This window comes from Danio aesculapii, chromosome 18, assembly GCF_903798145.1.
Source record: "Danio aesculapii chromosome 18, fDanAes4.1, whole genome shotgun sequence".
NCBI classification, from domain to species: Eukaryota; Metazoa; Chordata; class Actinopteri; order Cypriniformes; family Danionidae; genus Danio; species Danio aesculapii.
Window position 1 is genome coordinate 49,583,663 of NC_079452.1, and position 22,113 is coordinate 49,605,775.

The 22,113-nt window shown below is 37.2% G+C and overlaps 2 protein-coding genes across 5 annotated transcripts in view; one reads left to right on the top strand and one right to left on the bottom strand.

Annotated features, from left to right (window-relative positions):
* The window catches only part of bcar1 (BCAR1 scaffold protein, Cas family member), a 182,216-nt gene extending 166,822 nt beyond the window's left edge, over positions 1-15,394 (top strand). For all 4 annotated transcript variants that reach the window (XM_056477809.1, XM_056477810.1, XM_056477812.1 and 1 more), the window contains 4 exons: positions 6,064-6,174; positions 7,904-9,112; positions 9,891-9,977; positions 12,987-15,394. In XM_056477809.1, the coding sequence (XP_056333784.1) occupies positions 6,064-6,174; positions 7,904-9,112; positions 9,891-9,977; positions 12,987-13,499 (1,920 nt within the window). In that variant the 3' untranslated portion in view covers positions 13,500-15,394. The remainder of the gene's footprint in view (positions 1-6,063; positions 6,175-7,903; positions 9,113-9,890; positions 9,978-12,986) is intronic.
* Positions 15,395-18,375: 2,981 nt separating this feature from the next.
* On the bottom strand, positions 18,376-19,667 carry LOC130246082 (leukotriene B4 receptor 1-like). Its single transcript, XM_056478942.1, has one exon. It carries the CDS (start codon positions 19,642-19,644, stop codon positions 18,643-18,645), a length of 1,002 nt encoding a protein of 333 aa, XP_056334917.1. The 5' UTR covers positions 19,645-19,667; the 3' UTR covers positions 18,376-18,642.
* Positions 19,668-22,113: the final 2,446 nt, after the last annotated feature.

A 22,113-nucleotide genomic window follows, 5' to 3' on the forward strand; every position in this document is an offset into this window, starting at 1 on the left:
AGCAGCACAAACACATTCAATGTTGCTGAGTCTTGTTATCTGTTTTAGTGACATTACTATGCGTTTGCCTTGCCTTGCCTTGCCTTGCCTGTTTTGAACCTTTGCTTTGTTTTGTTTGATCATTCCTGTATGCTGCCTGCCTTTTGACCACTTGCCTGCTACTACGACTATGACTCTCGATTACCCATATACATCTGTTTGTTCCTGTTTTGACCACTGCTTGCCTGACCATTCTAATAAACCTGCATTTGGATCCCCACCCCTGTTGTCAGTGTCATTCCCGGTTACACCCTTGATTAAATCGATTCCAACCTTAAAACCAACTTTCAATTCTCAGTGCCTCGGTATCCAAGAATAAATTCCTTTTTCGAAATCAACTTCCAGCCCTTTATATTAGCATTCAATTCACTAGAATTATATAATCTGCTGAACTTTATATGCTATGCATGCATGTGAAGGGTTTTTTGGTATTGGGATTTTTTTTTTACATTTTTTTTACATTCACTCTTAAATGTTTTACACTACTTAGTGTGCACTTACTGTATATGGCAACACCAAACCAGGCCAATCTTCACAGTCAGAACTAAAATAGCAACACACTACTGAAGAAATTAGACAGCCATGTTGATGAGTGCATATACAGTACAGAGGGATCAAATGAAACTATTTTAAATGAGTTTGCACTCATAAAAAAGCTTAAAAAGTTATGAACTAGGATGTATCTTTCTAGTGTGCATATGTCAAATGCCTACTCAGCAGGTAAACAACATCATAAGACATTAATATTAGGTTAGATTTAGGTTGTGATGTCAGGTGACCAAAATTCAACGTGGCAGCTTATAAGCACAACGCCATTTTGACGTCCAATAACTATGTCAAATGATGTTGATATTTGGGTGATTTTAGGTTGTGTTGGAAAGTGACAAAATCCAAGGTCGAGCCAACATAAACCCACATCATATTAACAACAAATACTGACAAGTATTAGGTATGGCAACCAAAATCCAACATCTGATAGACGTCATAGTGGTAACGTCCACAAAACGTCAAGCTGTAACATCATTAGACATTGATTTTAGGTTGGACGTTGGACATTGACATCGGTCTGATGTTGGGATCTGACATTAACCCGAATTCATTTCCAAACAAAATGCAACTTCCCACCAACATTGGAGTACACCGTCAATCTGACTGACATCATATTGACGTCTTGTGCCTGCAGGGTATGTTTGTCCATGCTTCTAAATGGAGTATACTCTCAACTGTGCATGCATTAATAAACAAAAGTATACTTTTGCTAGTATCTCAGTGCTGTCGCCTCACAGCAAGAAGGTCACTGGTTCGAGCCTCGGCTGGGTCAGTTGGCGTTTCTTTGTGGAGTTTGCATGTTCTCCCTGCGTTCGCGTGGGTTTCCTCCCAGTGCTTCGGTTTCCCCCACACTCCAAAGACATGCGGTACAGGTGAATTGGGTAGGCTAAAATTGTCCGTAGTGTATGATTGTGAATGAGTGTGTGTGGAAGTTTCCCAGAGATGGGTTGCAGCTGGAAGGGCATCCACTGCGTAAAACATATGCTTGATAAGTTGGCAGTTCATTTCGCTGTGGTGACCCCAGATTAATAAAGGGACTAAGCCGAAAAGAAAATGAATGAATGAATGACTTCTTTTGCTAAAGCAAGTTTTGCCATAATGCTCAATTCTATCGCTTGGTTTCTCACACCAACAAAGAATGCTGCAAGCCAAACCAGTCAGTTCAAAATCGCTCCAAATATTCCTTGTAATAAATCGCCATCTCCCCGATTAGAGCGATAGGAAGGGAGAAAAAGCTAGACGTTTAATCAAATGGTGCTGGCACGGCGGCTGCTGGATGCTCAATGAGAGCTTTTGGTATTCATGGTTTCTCTTGCCTCAGTCTCTGGCTGCAGGCTCTCCTGAGGGCACACAACAGATTGAGAGCCATTGTTTGGCCAGCATTATAAATGCTAATGGTGTTTGTGTAAGGGTGTGCGTATGTGTGTGTGGTTGCTGCAGTATTGATTGATAGAAGTGTAGAGTAGACATGACTTCAAAACACTGGGATAGTTCTGTGTGAATTTACGGTCGTAGCTTGAGGTGTAAATTGTTTAAATCTGTGGATTGCTGATGATTGCAGAACTCGCCGATAAACAGAAACAGTTACATTTTTAACTAGAGCATTTTCACTTTGCATGTGACATATTTCTGTTATAAACAATGATTATTTCTGGCAGCAGATATTTCTATGGAGTCATCAAGAGCCTGGGGGAGTAATAAATGATGAAGTAATAGTATATTATGCTTGAAATGTGACATTTTATTTGTCTATAAAAACATCTTGTAGAAAATGAAGTCTAACAGCTGCATTTGTAATGATATACATTTTCGGCTATTACAACCCTTAGAGGGCAGTTTGTGAACCACTGGTTTAAATTATTAATGCCTTAGTATTAAACTGAAAATGTTCTTTTGAAATCTAAGTGTGTGTGACAGTGTTTCTTAGACGAGATTACACTTCATTTTTATACAAATTCCCACAACCTCATTTCACCCACATCAGATGCAGTAATGGAAAAAAAATCACACTTTAATGGCTGATAGCACTATAAAACATTTACTGGGTTTTAATTCTTTGCTAACATTCTAGCCCTTTGTGTGTAGTTATTGTTTCTTGTTTGGATCAAGTGCTGTAGGCATTATTTGATATTTATATCAGTTGTCGGAGGTCTGACAGAGCGTTGGGGCAGGAAGTCACACTTCATTTTTAGCATGTTCTGAAACTCGAGTCAGCGCTACTGCTGTATTTATAAGAGCTCATGCATATGAGAGTCTGTGGGTTTTCTTAAATATACATCTCAGGGCACCCTCATTTGTTAGAATATGTTATAAATAAACACTTTTTCAGTTATCTAAAATATTTTTCTTTTGCAGCTAGATCTAGGGTCTGTATTTTAGTATGCTCTCTCTCTCTCTCTCTCTCTCTCTCTCTCTCTCTCTCTCTCTCTCTCTCATATATATATATATATATATATATATATATATATATATATATATATATATATATATATACTTTTTTTAACTTCTGCATGTGTGTGTGTGTATGTATATATATGTGTGTGTGTATATATATATATATATACAGAGAGAGAGAGACATCTAGATATACATGCAGAAGTTTCCTCAGTTGCAAATTGATTGATTGAAACTGAAAGAAAAAATGGTACAGCTTTTTATAGAAGTAAATTTTATTTATAACTAGATTTACATTAAGCAAACTGACATTTTAAAGTGTTTTTTTTTTTTTTTTTTAATTAAATGAAAACTTTTATCCGGCAAGGATGAATTAAACTGTTTAAAGGGAGCATTTATAATGTTACAAAATATTTCCATTTTAAATAAACACTTCTTTTGAGCTTCCTGTTCATCCTGAAAAAAAAAAACATAAAAATATCCACAGGTATAGAAACAAGCACAGCTGATATAAACATTGATAAAATAAGATATATTTATTGAGCAGCAAGTCAGGATATTAAATTAATTTCTGTAATCACGTGACACTGAAAACCGAAGTAATTTAATATACTGAAAACAACCATAGTGTAATAAATGCTACATTTTTACTATATCACATTATTGCTTTTACTATTATTGTTACTTACTCCTGAAGAAGATTTTTTTTATTCTCTAAAAGTATTGGCAACACTTTATTTTGTTGGTCCATTTGAGTATTAGTAGACTTAATAGACTTAGTAGTCTGCTTAATATCTGTTGATACTGCTGCTGAACAGACATTTAACTGACTGTAAGAAACTTTGCTAGTACATGTCAACTTACACTCACCCTAACCCCAGCCTAACAGTAGATGCAATGTAACTTAAATTCAACAAACGAACTATCAAAATAAAGTTTGACCAAGATATTCTCTAAAAGTATTATCTAAGAGTGTGTGCAGTAAATACGAGCTGGGCTAAAACTGGGCTTGTGTAAGATGAGTAAGCCCGCACAGGAGCAACACTATGAGAAGGCTATGCTGAAGAATGACTGATTATGTACAATAACTGAATAAGTAAAGCACTGATTATATATGCTGAATGCTCATATGAAGCTATATGTGTAAGAGGCTTTCAGGAGAGTGAGTAACATATTATTAAGTTAATGTACCATCATGACAAGTTTTGTAAAGATGTCCCATACAGGTTTTTTTTACTCTTGAGTCCGAGTATCTACCGATACCGAAACCTGATCCAATACTTCTATAATACATAAAAAAGAATAAAGAGCAAAGAAACAGATCCAGGATGTTCCTTTTTTTTTTTAATCACCTTATTTTAACATTCAACAACTCTGTTAACAAAGAGAGAACTTATGTGAGGTAGCTTGAACAATCAAGTAAGAAATAACATGAATTCATCACTTTTGGACTTCAACGCAACAGTAAATATATATAAATAAAAAAAACTAATATAAAAACAAATAGCACCTCAACTTAAAATACTCTGCAGGAAGTCCCAAGTTTACATATCTCCCAGTTGGCTATGGCAATGTTGTCGTCATCAACTTTATAATATCTCCAGACCGCAGACTTACTCGCCAGTGACCTTCTCCCATCAGATGTCATTGTTCATGCTAATTTCCTGTATTTTTAAATTTAAATAGTATTTTAAACGTAACTTCTTCTATATTGTGATATTATTTTATTCCGTGAAGTACTTTGAAATGTGCATTTTTCATTCAGTCTTTGACAATCTCAAATAGAGTTAACTTGTTAACAAAGGTTCGGCAGCGGAACCTCACCTCACTTTGCCTCCATAACCCACCCTCCATCCCTTTATCCCTTTGCTTCCCATTAACTATCCTTATAACCCTCTCATCCCTCCTAATTGAATCGGGAGAGGGGGGGGGGGGGGTCCAATCACTCTACCAAAATATTACAGAGACGGTACCCCCACTCTGAGTCTCTGGGCATCATCGTAGGATGCCCGATCAAACTACCTATTGATTCACTGTTTATCCTCTTACTTCCCTTACCCTTCATCCTATTGTTCCAATACCATCCCTTACATCCCTACAATAAAGTCTAGCTCAAAGTGTGGTGTGGTCCACACTGGTGAAATGAAGCATAAAGACAGGGCGGAACATAGAGTAGCTCCTCCCCTTTTTACTAAACAGCCAATAGTATTTCATTTTAATCACAGCTTGTGATTCAAGTGCCTTGAAGGGGGCGGGACATGTCAGATACTAGAGAGAATTTGATTGGTCAGAGTATTTGATGAGAAATCATGTCAAAAAAGTTGATCCATTTAGAAGTGAAAAACTGAAGGCTTGTGACGTTTATATCTTCTACATTTGAATTTTGTCAATATTTTGGTGCACACTTGCTTATAGATATCCTTAACTAACATACTGAAACTAACATCTAAAAAATTTATTTTAATATGACCTTTAAGAGCTTAAGAGCAACTTATAAGACAATTCTAACATCTACTTTGCCAGAATCTTTGAACATTACTGTGTATTCCAGTGACATAAATCACAGAAGCAATTATACCAGTGTAGATTTCCACATCATAACATTCCTACCATAGTATTTCCCACAAAAGCTTCTATCATATTCACATCAACCTGACCACCGAGCCACTGTAGAGGTAGCAGACTGAAAGAGAGCGATTGTAGGTGAAGGTGGAGGTCAGCATCTCTGCAGAACTGCTGATTTCCTCCAGCTGTTGCTGTCTGAGGTCGTGCTCCTGTAATCTCTCCACATCAGTGTGAATGTGTCCCCTATCGAGTGTACCTGTGCTCCCTCTGACCCTCTTTCATCCAAATGCCTCAATCCCTATTCTGCTCTAACATGCACAAAAAATAAGGGATGTAAAAATGGTTCAAAGTTTCCAGGAGGTAGAGAGAAACCAAGGGCTCTGAAAAACAAATCAGTAAAATGGGCAGAAACATTATTTAATTCTTTATAAGTCAGATCTACTTTTAGTCATGCATTTATGTCTTGAATTTGAATTAGTTTGTGTTTTTTTACCCTGTACTCTCTCTGTGCCACAGGTTTATGATACTCCTCCCATGGCAATGAAAGGCCCACCCAGTAGAGATGGTCAGGAGATCTACGACACTCCACCTAGCGTGGACAAGAGCCAGCTACACTACCAACAAACGGTAACCATCCATCTTTTTCATATTTGTCTTATTTGCATATTTGATCTGCACATTAATGGGTGCTTAAGAGATCTGAATTCCCTGAAACAAAATCTGTGTCTAATACAAGCAGAAAGTGATTGCTACCTTTAGCCAGACTTGGCAACTGTATTACTGTATACGGCCTGCTTCAAACACATGCTGCCCCTCCTAAACTCTAGCCACTATGACATCCCCAGCCAATGTAATGACAGCAAATCATGACAGCGTTAAATGATTTACAAGCAGAAATATATTCTGAATGGCTAGTCAGTCAAATAGACACCAATCAGAGACACCTATCATAGATTAATATCTAGGAGGGATAATGTCACCTCACTCCCCCCAAACCAGCATCCAAAAAAAAAACCTCAACAACCTTGCAGCACTATCAAATAGGGTTATTTTTGAGACAGTTCTAGACTGAACAAAATGACGTGAAATGGATTTCACACATAAATTGCTGGTGTACTTTATATCAAGTAGCATATTGAAGAGTGAAAGTGTATCCCTTGCAAAAAAAAAAGTACACACGGTACACACGGTCACATGATTTTCATACCACATTTGGGTAGCGTATTTGATTTGCAATATATTAGCAGTTAACACTGGGCATATGTTAGATATTTAGTTATTCATGCACATTTTCTGTACAGTGGTCACTCATTAATTGAGAGAGTTAAATTTAAAAAATAACTCGCAATAGACGAAATCCGCAAAGTAGTCAGCTTTATTTTTTACAATGAGTATAAATGTTTTAGGGCTGTAAAACCCCTCAGTACACACTTTATACACTTTTCTCAGACAGGCATTAAGATTTTCACTTTTCTCTCTTGTTTAAACACTCAAAGTTTAAAACTTTGTAGAAAAACAGCTCCAGTATTATAGAATGAAACCGACTGCAGTCACTGATTCACTAAGCTAAAGCAGACTCCTTACGATGGTCTTGTTGTGGACAGTTACAAACCTTTTTGCATCCTTGTTGAACCTTATTGCTGCTATCATCCTTATGTTATTTCCCTCCTTCTTTATGTAACTTCATTTATTCCTTAATGGTGGCCTACAGCTGCAAATCAAAACCTTTTCTTAGAATGTTCAGAAGTCCAACTTTTTGTGCGATGGTTAGCATCTTCCTCTACCTTTGACAATGCAGAACATTTTTTTGACATTTGTGGGGTTTGTTGGGGAGATAATTTCCAAACATACAGTACAGCACTTCAGAGTGCTAGCAATCGAAGATTTATGTAAATTTGGCAAGTTGAACACACTCTCTACTATACAGGAGACACGGCACGATTGATTGACAATGGTCTACATAGGTCTGTCATTGGGCGCAGAACACAATGCGCTAATTAGGTTGCAGAACACACTGAAAACATCCGCGAAACTGCAAGGCCGCGAATTGCCTGCATTATAGCGAGCGACCACTGTATTTTTACATTTAATTATCCTTGCCTACATCTAATACTTGAAATAATATTTAATTGTTGCATAATTTAAGTTTTTTAAGATCAATTCTTTGTCAAATCTTAAAATGCAATCCATTTTTTCATATATTTTTAATATTATAAGGTTGTAACAACTAAATTAAACCTTTAAAATGGTTTACTCTCAACTTATATAAACCAAAAGTGTAACAATTAAATCCACAATGAGTTCAGTTATGATTACAGCAGGCTTGTTTTGGTAAACACATTATTTCTTTTTACAGGTATATGACATTCCTCCATCTGTCAGCAAAGATGTTCCAGATGGTCCAATCAGGGAGGAAACGTATGACGTTCCTCCTCATTTTGCCAAGATGAAGAGCCTGGAGAATCAGAACCAAGCCTATCTGTCTCAGATCCCTGGCGGTCCTGAGCCTCCCATACCAGAGGATGTCTATGATGTTCCTCCTCCTCAGCTAATAGGAAAACGACAGCCTGAGGGCCAGGAGATCTACGACATCCCTGCCAGCCTGCGAAAAGGTGGCCCACAGGACCACCACCCCACAGATGTGTACGACTTCCCTCGCGAGCGCCCGGCAGGCGAAGATTCAGGCGATTACGTGTATGATGTGCCTCCACAGGTGGTCCGTGATGCAGCGGCCACCGAGGAGCTCACAGTCAGCTTCAAACGGCTGTCAGCGTCCAGCACCGGAAGCACTCGCAGTAATCTCTCCACATCCTCTTTGGACATGGTGCCAGTGCGGGAATCTTCCGGGGCAGGTCGCCTGCTGCTCCTGGATCTGGACCAGGCTATGGAGCGGCTGTCCCGTCATCAACAGGCTGTGGAGAGCTCCGTTTCCCTCCTCATGTCGTTCATCAGTGGAAACTGGCGCAGCTCCACTCAGATGGAGTCCAACCTCCCTGCCATCCGACAGGCCGTGGACCGCATCCGTGTGGCAGTCAGGGACCTGCTGGAATTCGCTAGAGGTGCTGTAGCCAATGCCACCCAGGCCACCGACCGCACACTACAGACCAAGCTTGGCAAGCAGGTGCAGAAGATGGAGGAGGCCTTCCAAGGTCTGGTGAGGTACAGTCAGGCACTGGACACTTTGGGCTGGTCCCCTGCAGCCCTGATGACATCTCAGCCAGGCACAGGTGGGGATGACCTGGACCGGCTGGTCATGTGTGCACGTGGTGTACCTGATGACACCAAGCAGTTAGCATCGTTTCTCCATGGCAATGCCTCTTTGCTCTTCAAACGGACAAACAAACAGCAGCAGCTTCCTTTGCCACCCGTTCCTCATACCGGTGACTCGCTGACCAATAATAACAACATCTCAGCCTATCAGTCAGGGACACCAGAAAGGGCCAACATTCAGTCCCGCCCGTTACCCTCCCCTCCCAAATTCTCAGCCGAGGAGGAGGCTCCAGATAGGCCGTATGAAACGACAGAGGAGGGTTGGATGGAGGACTATGACTATGTCCATTTACAGGTATGCCAAATACAAAAATCTTCAGATTGGTTTTCTAGATGTATGTTCTCATTAGTCTGCATGCCATCCTTATATGGGCTCTGCCTCTAATCCCCACTGTGTCAAGCCTCAGGCCTTTAATCAATCACCTCGATTGCATGTGCAGACCTGCTTTTCCTTAAAGCCCACATACATCTTCCTTTAGCACCAGCTGTTGCATGTCATTCTGTCAAAACTTCCACGGAAACTGTGCAGATAAATGACCAGAGTTTAGCCATAGCGGCATTTTTTAATCTTCAGGCTTTCCACGTAACTGATATTTTCCTTTTTTCTTTTTTTTAAAAAAAGAAAACGACCTATTTCTTGTTATATGCTCAAGGTAGATTACTTTATCACCTAAAACAATTATTTTTATAGATTTTTATGTTTCATTTGAAACTCCAATTAGGGGAAAAATCAGAGGAGGTGTGTTTAATTAAGAGTCTGACTTCTGTAATCTTTTCAACAGCCGAAAATGGCTGTGTTGAGTTTCACTGTGATGTTATACTGCCCCCCTGTGGAGTGAATAGAAGCTTTTCAGTACACACTGTTTGAAACAAATAGTGGAAACATGCCAGTTGTGACTAATAGTGAAGGTTTATCTTATTAATATGAATCAATGCACGAATAATTAACAATATCTTTTGATAGAAAACAAGTTGTGACATACCTTTTTGCATTTAAATAGCATTACAATTAATCCACCCTTCATCCATAGACGTATTTATTCATTCATAAAGCATATTTTTTTCTATTTTAGGGTAAAGAAGAGTTTGAGAAGAACCAAAAACAGCTGTTGGAAAAAGGGAGCATCAAACAAAACAAGACTCAGCTTGAACAGCAGCAGGTATGCAAGACTATAACACCTTTTATGTTATAAAACACAATATAATTTTTCATAAAGTTTTACAATGTAGGACATTTTCCATTTTTCATAATTTTAATTAAATTAGAACATGATTAATTGAAACATAAATGCTCATAAATATGCCAAGGAGTATAAATACAGCTGATTAAGTGTTTAAAGAAGAATTTACATATTTAACGATGCTCACTTGCTTAAGCCACTTATGTTTACATTGTTTACATTTTTAAAACATTATTAAACATTTTGCTAAGCTCTGGCTTCTTATTAAAACACTTTAAAAATTATATGACCAATGAGTCCTGACAGCATATGTTTTTTGGTCATTGTAACTTATTAAACTAAGTTAATCATCTTCTAACTTAATTTTATAAGTTACGCAAGCTGTTTTAAGTCAGTTTAACATAATAAAAGTTCAATGGACTCATAAGGCTAATTTGATTCAGCTTAAAAATGAAGGTAGACTGGATTTTTTACAGTGTATTGTTTGAATTTAAATATACTTTGTTTTGTATGTATACATGTAATTTATTAACAGTGTTGGGCAAGCTACTTGAAAAATGTAGTGAGCTAAGCTATTAGCTCCTCTACACTAAATACTACCCTCTGGGAAATGTAGCAAACTAAGCTAAAAGTTACTTGGCAAAAGTAGCTAAGCTATATCGAAGCTATTATTGCGATTTTCATTTTAAATCGAAGCAACTTAAATCCAAGTCAGTCATATCTTAGTGATCAGTAAAACTGTCAATGAAACATATGAGGCCTAATTGTTCAGTTAAATTATTTACTGCAAATAATATGCTGTACCAAACAGAAACAAAGCGAAACAAAAAACAAAAACAAAGCAAAAACAAAAAAATCTAATAAAATCAGGTATTACACATTTATAATACTATAGTAATTTATAGAAAGGGAAATATTTAGAAATACGCGTTATATTGTATATATATTTACAACTATTCATTAATGAATTGCATAGACATATATACATAATATTATATTATTTGTTTATGTTTAATAAAAAAGTACCACAAAACTTTTAAAATAAAAAAGTTTAAAAAAAAAGTATCACAACAAATTAATTTGAGTACTTCACTATTGCTAAGTTCAAAAATATTATAGTACTTAATATTACTAAAGTATTTTTTGAGCACAGCATCAGAATTAACGTTATTGCATCTTAACGTGTACTTCTCGAGGTATAGTCTTGAGGAATCCTGCTTCAGAAATAACTCCTCTCGTCATCTTTAGTCTATTTGGTTGGTGACGTCCCAAACGACATTTCCCAAACAACGATGTAACTCACGGCTGAACCATCATAGTATGATGCATCGTTTTGGAAAAGATTGATGTAGTGATTCATGGTTTGAACCACGTTAGTTATGACGCAAAATGCCCATAATGATGCTCTAAACAGGGCGGTAACAACTTCTTTAGAGAAGAACCCCATCATTTATTTGTGCAAATTATATTGTTTTACACGCACACGCATTTAAAACTAGAAAAATATGCATTTGTTTTTCATTTCAATTGAAATAAATGTAAATGGCACATATGGGGCCTATGTTTTCTTTTCAAATATTATTGAGAACATTACATACTCTATTGTAAAACATAAAATCACTTACAAAAGCTAACACATATTCTAATTTCATATATAAATAAATAAATAAATAAATAATGAGGCTATTTATTAAGAAATGAAATTTTATATTGATCATTTATTAGGAAATGAAAAAAATCTTGATGATGATGATGATGATAGTTATTATTATTATTATTATTATTATTATTATTATTATTATTATTATTATTATTAAGTAGAATATTGTTTGTTTATTTATAAAAAAAAATTAAATGTCTAGTTTTACAATGTGACATGCAAACCACTGCAGCAATGTTCTAACCAACAGGCCCATGTAATATACAGTACAAATACTTAATAAATAGCCTACTATAAATAAAAAGCATTAACGTATGCTATGTTTTTAGTTTTCACAAGCTTTGGAGATGTAACATAAACTCCGCTTTTAAATAATAGGTCACCTATAGCTTTCGTCATGAGCCAGGGCTGTGTTTAAAATGACATCAATGTCCTATGAAATAAACATAAAGTCCACTGCGAAGGGAGCACAATTCTAAACATGAAGATCGCTAAAACTAAACTGTAAAAATACTTTGAAAGCAAATTACACCTAAGAAAAATGACTTTAATACTTTTTTTTAAAATAATTCCAAGTTTAAATGTTAGAATGTTCTAAACGAATAGGGCATAGGAGGGATAACTGGAAAAAGAACACAGCCAGGAACTATGTTTCTAACTACAGCTCTAGAGGTGTAGTTGCTAGCACACTAGTTTGCCACACAGTTTGCGAATGTTTGTTGGAACGATGGATTTGTAAAAAGCCAAAGCAACAAACTATGTTTGTAATGACACAACTTGCGACTTTAGTTGGCTAACCATGATTTTCGGAAATGCACCCGAGAGTGAGATGTGGCAGTAACGCACCAAAATATTTGTTGTCAACCACCATAAAACAGGAAGAAGAAGATTCTAACTATCATATGGATTTACTTTCATCGGCTAGACACCGGTCTCACAGCTCTGATTGATTCGCGATCAGTAAATGTAGCTTGATTAAAAAAATAGCTTCGCTACTGAAAAACTATTTGATTTAGAAAGTAGTGGCGCCACCTCCACACTACTGAGAAATGTAGTTAAGCTAGTAGCGTCACTACTTGTAGCGATGCTACTGCCCAACACTGTTCATTAATAAGTTTTATATATTTTGCAAAAAAAGTTGAAAGATCCATGTTATATCGTGAATCAACCACGTTAATCTTTTAACTGACAAGTATACATTTTAAGTACATATATATTTCATCATTTATTAAAAAAAATACAAGTGTATTGAGTAAAATATGAAAAATAAAAATTTTTACGAATACATTTGTGAAATATTACTCACTTGTGTCTTAAATATTCAACAGCTAAAGCAGTTTGAACGACTAGAGCAGGAGGTGTCTCGACCAATCAACAATGACATTTCGGGTTGGACCCCGCCCTCTCACTACCCCCAGACGCAGCGCAGTAAACTGTGCATGGGCGACCGGCAGCTACTGCTCTTTTACATGGAGCAATGTGAAGCCAACATCACCACGCTCACCAACGCCATCGACGCATTCTACTCGTCCATCAACAACAACCAGCCGCCCAAAATCTTCGTCGCCCACAGCAAGTTCGTCATCCTCAGTGCCCACAAGCTGGTCTTCATCGGAGACACGCTCTCCAGGCAAGCCAAGTCTCCCGAGGTTCGCACCAGAGTGGCACAGCACAGCAACACACTCTGTGACAAACTCAAAGACATTGTGGTCAGCACCAAAACAGCAGCCCTGCAGTACCCGTCGCCAGGGTCCACCAGAGACATGACAGAGAGGGTGCGGGAGCTGGCGGGGTGCACCCAACAGTTTCGCATGGCACTCAATCAGCTACTGGCCATGTGAGAGCCTCGGAACAGGGCCTCTTTTAAACTCACTGGACAAATGTATCCTGTGCCACAAGCTTTTTATCTCCAGGACTAAATGATTAATGGGCAGAACCATTGGTTGTAAATGAATCATTGTAAATATTTAAGTTGCTGTATGTTGGGGTGAACAAAGACGGTTGAGGAACTTTTGGAACAAGGGAGGAGAGAGAGATGGAGATTATCTAGGGTAGATTTAAGACGTTATGCATTATTATAGCCAAACTGTAATTATTGCTCTGATTATTATAATTGTCATCATTATTATTATTATTATTATGAGATGCTGACTAAAGGTGTTTAAAATTTTAAACGTGTATGTAGAAGTACAACCATTTCCATCACAGATCAACAACCAAGGCTTTTTATAAATGAATTGTGCCTGTTGGAAGTGTTAAGGGCATTTAACGTCAATGCTCTTTTATCTGCTGTTCATAGAGGGTGTGTCAGTGTGAACGTAAAGCATGCCTGGAGTGAGCCGATTAACAGGTTTCAGCTGCATACAAAATCGCATACTTTCAAAGTATATAGTAGGCTAAAAAATAGTACATCAGAATTCATTAAAGAACTGATAGAGTCTATCTGGATCTTGAAGTGGGCATATGATTCCATTAGGCCACAGGAGAGGATTATGGTAGTGAAATGATGCAATTGATGCCAGTTGGTCACATGATCAGGACAATATGGCGAATGTAGTACATTCATTCTGATTAGAAAATTCATTCATTTTCTTTTCGGCTTAGTCCCTTTATTAATCGGTGGTTGAAACAGCTGAATGAACCGCTAACTTATCCAGCATATGTTTTACGCAGCGGATGCCCTTCCAGCTGCAACCCATCACTGGGAAACACCCATACAAACTCATTCAAACACACACACTATGAACAATTTAGCTTAACTAATTCACCTGTACTGCATGTCTTTGGACTGTGGGGGAAACCGGAGCACCAGGGGGAAACCCATGTGAAGGAGAACATGCAAACTCCACACAGAAATGCCAACTGACCCAGCTAAGGCTTGAACCAGTGACCTTCTTGCTGTAAGGCAACAGTGCTACCCACTGTTCCACCCCTTTTACATATATCATATAAGTACAAACTACTAAAAAGAGTATGCGATTTTGGAGCGCAGCTGCCTCCTTATTTACTGTGAGAGTTTCAATCACATATTTCCACACTTTCTCCATAGCAATGTGATGGAGAACACAAATTTTTCTAAAAAAAACAATGTAATGATATATTTCCTGCCTGTAAGCTCCACGAATGCCTGCTCACGGCTGTGCCCCTCTGGCATGTTTTAGGCTAGTTTGAAAACGTATCACACCACTGTTATTCAGTCCTTTCGCATCTTTTGACCTTTACTGTAGTGCCACATCCTGCTGGACAGGTGCATTGTGGCAACAAAATTCAGTCCTTGATTCTGATCTTTGTCTTAAATCACATCTGTCATAACCTGAGGCATTCAGTGCACAAATGTACTAGATCCAAAACCAGCTTGTATCAAAAAAAAAAACTCTTCCCCCATTGCATCTGATTTCTGAAGCTCAACCTCCCTCGCATTGTCTTTTATCTCCCTGTTGGTTGTATTCTCAATTTAAGAATATGTCAGAAACAGTAGTTTAATGAAACTTATTAAACTTTTTTAGTACTGCAACATGTTGTTGTGCATATAGTCGAAATCCTTATCCATCTGAAAAAAAAGAAAGAAAAAAAAGCATTTAAGCCAAACGCGGTGACCTGATATATGTTGTATTGTTATTCTGTTCTCAAATCTGTGTCCAAGGATTTGAATGATATTGATATATGTTACTGTAAATTGCATAACTGGAAATATATGTTTAATATATTTTCATTAAAAAATACATTTTCAGTCCAAGTTTTTTTAGCAATAAAAGTTCTTAAATCAGCCAATCGCTTGGCAGCCACTCAGTGTATTCAGGTTCAAACCAAGCCAAAAAAGACAAAAATGTAGGACCTTATCTGCCAATCTGTGGAACTTCATTCGAAATATGAGCATTTATTATGACTATGTCCAAGGGTCTGTTCTTCGTACCTTGCTTAAATGATCTAAGATGATTTGGCAGATCTGGTATCTTTTAATCTTGATTACTGATCTCTGGCTAATTTGGTTCTTTAAACAAGTTTGCGAACCAGATTAAAATGTCTTTATGAACTGATCTGAGATCACTGTGGGTGTTGTAAAGGACAAATCTATCAATCCTCAAAATCATAATCACCAATGCAATGTTTGGCTAACCGCACAGTAGAGTAATGACATCATCTGATTAATATTCAACTCTCCATGTGAGCAAAATTTCATCAAATTCATAGGAAACGGTTTGTTAAGTATGATACGCCATAACTTTTCAACTTTGTTGTGGGCTGCAGGCTTTACACTTCCATCTGTCAAGAGTATTTAGCAAATTAATTAATTTTACTTTTAGAGTGGATATTCTTTACTATAGTAGCCATAGTAGTAATATAGTAGCTGTTTTCTTAACCGGTGTAAAGAATAACTGGATGTTTTAATTTTGCATCACAAAACCATTTTGAAATTGGTGAAGGTATGTGCAACTTTTGTGAAGGACCAAATCACCATCATATTAGCTGTCAAAACATGCATGACTGCATAAATGAATTATGTTGCTTATTGAGCAGGTCTATTATCATACACAAGTACTAAAGCGATTGTATGCATTTGTATATAAAAAGTGCAGATTGCATAAGTTTAAAAAATATATATTTTATATTATTATTTTATATATATATATATATATATATATATATATATATATATATATATATATATATATATATATATATATATATATATATATATATATATATATATATATATATATATATATAAGTTAAAAATATATATTTTTTTATTTTCCTAAATGTAGACATCATCTGATTAATATTCAATTCTCCATGTGAGCAAAATGACAAAATTCGTGGGAAACTGTTTGTTAAATACGTTAGATACGCAGTAACGTTCCACCTTTGTTGTAGGCTTCGGGCTTTACACTTCATATGTCAAGAGAATTTAACAGTTTATTTAGTTTTACTTTTATAGCAGATGTTCTTTATTATAGTCGCCTAGGCCTATTCAAGTTTCTTAATTGGCGTAAGAAATAACTGCCTGTTTGAATAAATTTTCCATCAAAAAAAGCATTTCGATATCAGTACAGGTGTCTGCAACTTTTGTAAAGCATCAAATCATTGTCATATTAGCTGTCAAAACATGTGCATGACTGCATAAATTAATATTCCATTTAATTAAACAGTCAAGTATTGTGCATGTCTGTTATCATACACAAATTGTACTAACGCTGGTATCTAAAAAAAAATAGTGCGCCTTTGTGTCTACAAAGTCCATTTTAATAAATGTTCCCTTGGGGAGAATCACCCCGTGACAGTCTTTGTACTTTAATTCAGAGTGCAGACTGCATAAGTTTTATTTATACATATTTTAACTTCTATGAAACATAAATCTTTTTTTAACTTTAAAACTATATTTATATTATTTTTTAAAACTATTTTACTATTTTCCCAAATGTATAAAACTACTACTGTACGAAAATATCAGCATTCGGTATACTTTCAGTATTACCTTTGCTTGAAAAGATCCAATCTAACCCTGTTTATATGAAATATAAGCCTGCTCCCGAGCTACCAGATCTGTTGCTATGACAACAACACTCGGAGGAGTTTTGAAGAACGAAACAATCCTGAATTGTCAAATCATCAATAACCAAATCCAGCTAACTGAGCAACCCACGTACGAACAACAGACCCCTGAATCTCTGGGGAATGTTGTTGAATTTATGCCACAAGAAATTGCTAAAGTTCATAAATTCATTTTCTTTTCGGCTTAGTCCCTTTATTATTCCAGGGTTGCCACAGCGGAATGAACCACCAACTTATCCAGCACATGTTTTATGCAGCGGATGCTCTTCCAGCTGCAACCCATCTCTGGGAAACATCCATACACGCTCACTCACACACTACGGACAATTTAGCCTACCCAATTCACCTGTACCGCATGTCTTTGGACTGTGGGGGAAACCGGAGCACCCAGAGGAAACCCACACGAACGCAGGGAGAACATGCAAACTCCACACAGAAACACCTACTGACCCAGCCGAGGCTTGAACCAGTGACCTTCTTGCTGTGAGGCGACAGCACTACCTATTGCGCCACTGCGTCGCCGAAATTGCTTGAGTTCTGAAGGCAAAATGGAGAATAACTTGGTATTAGAACTGTGCTTCAAATAAAGGGGCCAGTGAGCGAACGTTAAAAATAAAGCTAATCAGTATGCTAATCACATGGTTCTTTGCTGTGAAACTAAAAAAAGGTCAAACCCTCATGCACAGTTCACTTTCCTGCTTCTGCATTTTAGCTTTCAGTCATGTCCATATTTACAGTACAGTGTGGTCATTAAAATAATATAAACTAATAATACTGCAGCGATACCAAAATTCAACACAGGACAGTTAAATTTCCTCTTTATTGAAGAAATGGCTAACTTTGGTTCCGTTTGAGAACGTTGATGTCTGTGGAGACCCAGAGAGCTCTCGGATTTAGCTCAAATATCTTAATTTGTGTATTGAAGATGAACGAAGGAGATTGGAATTAAATGAGGGTGAGTAATTAATGACAGAATTGTCATTTGTTGTGGGGTACTTGACCTTTAAAATGGGGGAAAAACTATTTCACACTAGAAGTGTGTGATGAAGTAGATGGGAAGAGTAAAGTACACAAATAAACAAGACATCATTCAGTCTAGAAATATTTATGGTAAGTATTTACAGCATTTAGTGATTCAATTTCTAATTATAATCTCTTGGCAGATCATAGATTTTAGAATTGCATTTATCCAGCTTGTATACATTGGAAATAAACAAAGGTATTACCTGAACAAAGGTATTAATTGATATAGCAGAGGTTTTGTGATCCTGTGAAATAAACATTTTGGGGTTATAGGCCATCTGTGAGCATCTGTTTGTCTAATTTTGTGATGTGTTTGATACGTTGCCTCACATCAGAGTTGACCCGATTCAGCATGTCAATGAACGTAGTCTGGTGTTTTCTTCTGGTGTGGACGTCCATTTGGTGTGTTCACACACAATTTGTCACACAGATTTTTTTTGGTGTCATCTTGGTGTGTTCTCGCTTAATACATTTTATAACATTCCTTGAAATGAAAACATAAAGAAAAGGATTCAGACAGCAGTTTAGTAAAGCGAGAGCCTTGCTTGTGTCACCAAAAACATGACGGAAAAACTTCAGCTGTGAATGATCATCCGGATTAGTCAGGATAATGACTATATCAATCACATTGGTGATGTGAACAGGAGTCCAAAATACAAAGAAAGCCACAACAATGTTGATCACAAGTCTCTTCTTGTAATTCCTAACGTTTGACCCCTTGTTTCTGGATTCCTGCTCCTGTGGAGCTCTGGTTAAACTCGAGTTTTGTCTCAATCCTTTGTGCAACCACAGATAACATGTCAACATGATTAAAAATGGAATGAAAAAGCCCAACAGGATCTCAAGAAGTAAGACAGTCACACCTACAGACTGTGAGCTCATTGTCCTCTGACATCTTTGGAATCCATCTCTGTCTTTGAGTTCTTGAGTAAACCAAACTGGTAAGGCAAAAACAAAGGCGAGAGTCCAGATGCAGATCAGCTGAAGGTGTCTGTGTCGTCGCTCCAGTCTGTGCAGAATCATCCTATTAGCGACCCTTGTCTTGATGACATTGTGATAGCGGTGCACACTCATGGACGTGACCGTCAGGACACCGACATACAGACTCCAGTGACCCAAGAAGAACAGAATCCTACAAAACCACAGGCCATATTTCCATCCAAATAGTATTGCAAACAGCACAAAAGGAGCCAAACAAAGACTCAAAGCATCAGAGACTGAAAGGTTGAGCATCAGTTTTAAAGTGAAGCTCAGATTTGTGTTCCAGTCACGAGCAATGCTGATGATTACTGCAATGTTGCTCGGCAAACCCACCAAACAACAAAAACCCAGAACCACAGCAGGAGCGATCTTTGAATCCACAGCAGTGCTGCTAGATGTTGAATTGAAGTTTAATTCTAAGTCCATCATCAGATTTTGCTGTCTGGAAAATGCTGAATCTTCTCTCATTACAATCTTTTTTCTTACTGAATGACTAATGATTGTTCATAGAATAGGGGCTATGCTGGTTCCTCCTACGTACTAACACTAAAACCACAGCTTTAACCTAGCTTCCTCTGCTTCTCTCCTCTGCTTTTAGAAAGGTTCTATATACAGAATGTGATGCATTTACTTCTCAACACAATGCAATAGCTTGGCAGTTCAAAACAGAGAGCACATGATGAAATTTGTAACATCTTTATCCTATTTTTATTTATTTATTTTACAATATTTTATCTTAAACTCTCACACAGCATCCTAAGTGTGATCCAATAAGATTCTGTAAACGAGCAGTTTATTCACACCATGCAGGAATAATGGACTGGTCTTTGTAAGCAATTTGTTGTTGAAAGACAACATCAGAATGGGGTCTGTCTATTGCAGGAACATTTATACCATTCTGTAGTGGAGCACTTTGGACTTTGTTACTTCTGCATTCTGATGCTGTGATTGGCTGTTGAGAGAGAAAGGTGCACTCAAAGTGTGGTCATCCTCCATTGAGAACTCATCTGCATTGTACAAAAATGTAAAGTTTTAAAGTTTTACCAATGCATTATTTGCTTTTTCAAACTATTACCAGAATGCATTTGGCACAATAATGAATACATAGTCCAAGTAAGAGAAGACAAAGATCATGCATGCATTACTTTTATAACAGTTGATTTTGTTTAAGATATCACAATACAACTAAACATAACTAAGAATACTTCTTGTCACAAACAAGTCAGACGTATGTGTTGAAATTTACAGCAGTTTTAATCAAAACAGGGATACAATGTATCTAGATGAATCTCTGTGGTCTCTCTTCATTTACACTATTACCTGTGCTGGACAATATATGGCTGTAAAAAAGGATACACCTGGGTTCGATTCCGATCATGTGTTAACCAATCCAAAGTTCTGAATTTCCCCGGATTCTTCCCTCTGAAGGAAATTTGGTAAATGTAGCATTCTTATTCTTTTAGTGGGGACAATTGTTTGTATAATTTCACCAAAATAAAAGCACCTCTCCCTACGTTTGCATGGGTTTTCTCCAGATTCTCCAGTTTCCCCCAGAGTCCAAAGACTATAGATGAATTGGGTAAGCTAAATTGTCTGTAGTGTGAGATTGAGAGTGTATGGGTGTTTCCCAGTAATGGGTTGCAGCTGGAAGGGCATCTGCTGCATAAAACATATGCTGGATAAGTTGGCGGTTCATTACGCTGTGTCGACCCCAGATTAATAAAGGTACTAAGCCGAAAAGAAAATTAATAAAAGAATGAATGTATTTTAAATGTGGGTCAAATGTGGGCAAAACTTACATGGCCCACTTATCAATTGTTAACATCTGGGGCAAATATTACATTTTTCATCTGGCCCAAGTATTGTGTGCCACCTTAAACCAAACCAGGGTGGATGAATGCCTGTTGTGCCAGATTTATGCCAAATCTGGGCCAGAATTCTCTTTATTACCTGGGTCAAATCACTTCAGGAGGTGGTCTGGAATACATTCCAGATGAAACTGGACAGGTCTAAATACATCTGGTTGTTGAAACCACATATGTCAATTTTACTTCTCTCAAAGTGTAAAAAATAAACATGTGAAAGAGCTGTTTGACCATTAGATATTACAGAGCAAATTTAATAAGCAAAGGAAACAACACAGTTGACAGTTTGTGATGTTTGTTTTGTTTTGTTTTATTTTATGTTTTTATTTAATAGAATTTTTATGACCTACAATATCATACTTTAAACTTTAATTGTTGTGTAATGTAGCTGTGTGAACATAAACAGCATCTCTGAATGTAAGACGCACAAAGTTCAATGCAAAAACAGACATTTATAGAGTTAGGCTTTTAGAGAGTTCGCTTAGCAAAGCCTACAGCGAACAAAGTTTGGGGACTTCCAAAAAATACATCTGGTTTAATAAAGTCATAAACCATTCAGGTAACGCACATACACCCTGCGCAGCAAAGGGGCCTGGCCAGAGGTGCTGTAATGTTATAGCAGAGAAAGCTAAAGTTCTGTCCAAATGTTGCCATTTTATAGAGCTTCCAAAACTCCTGTTTTTCCCAGGAGTCTCCTGTGTTTCAGACCCATCTCCTGCCACCATCTCGTTTTGTTATTTCTCCCGGAAAACTCTGGTGAACTGTTACTTCACCAAGACATCCCCACTCAATCCCACCCCCACCACTTCCCCCAAGGTCTCCCAGATTTTCAGAGACAAATGTTGGCAGGTATGTTCTTTTGTTTCTGTATTTGGGCTTCCAAAGGACACGACACAAAGAGAAGTGCTTACAATTTAACTTTAAATATGTTCCAGAAAATTATTAAAAGATATAGCTCTAGCATTTGACACAGGACAGCTTCCAGAATCTCTACCAGCTCAGGAGCAGCTCCAACCGTAATAGACGAAGCTGT

Bases quoted from the DNA above. Each gene is read 5' to 3' on its own strand.
- LOC130246082 (XM_056478942.1), bottom strand. From the start codon at position 19,644: ATGATGGACTTAGAATTAAACTTCAATTCAACATCTAGCAGCACTGCT.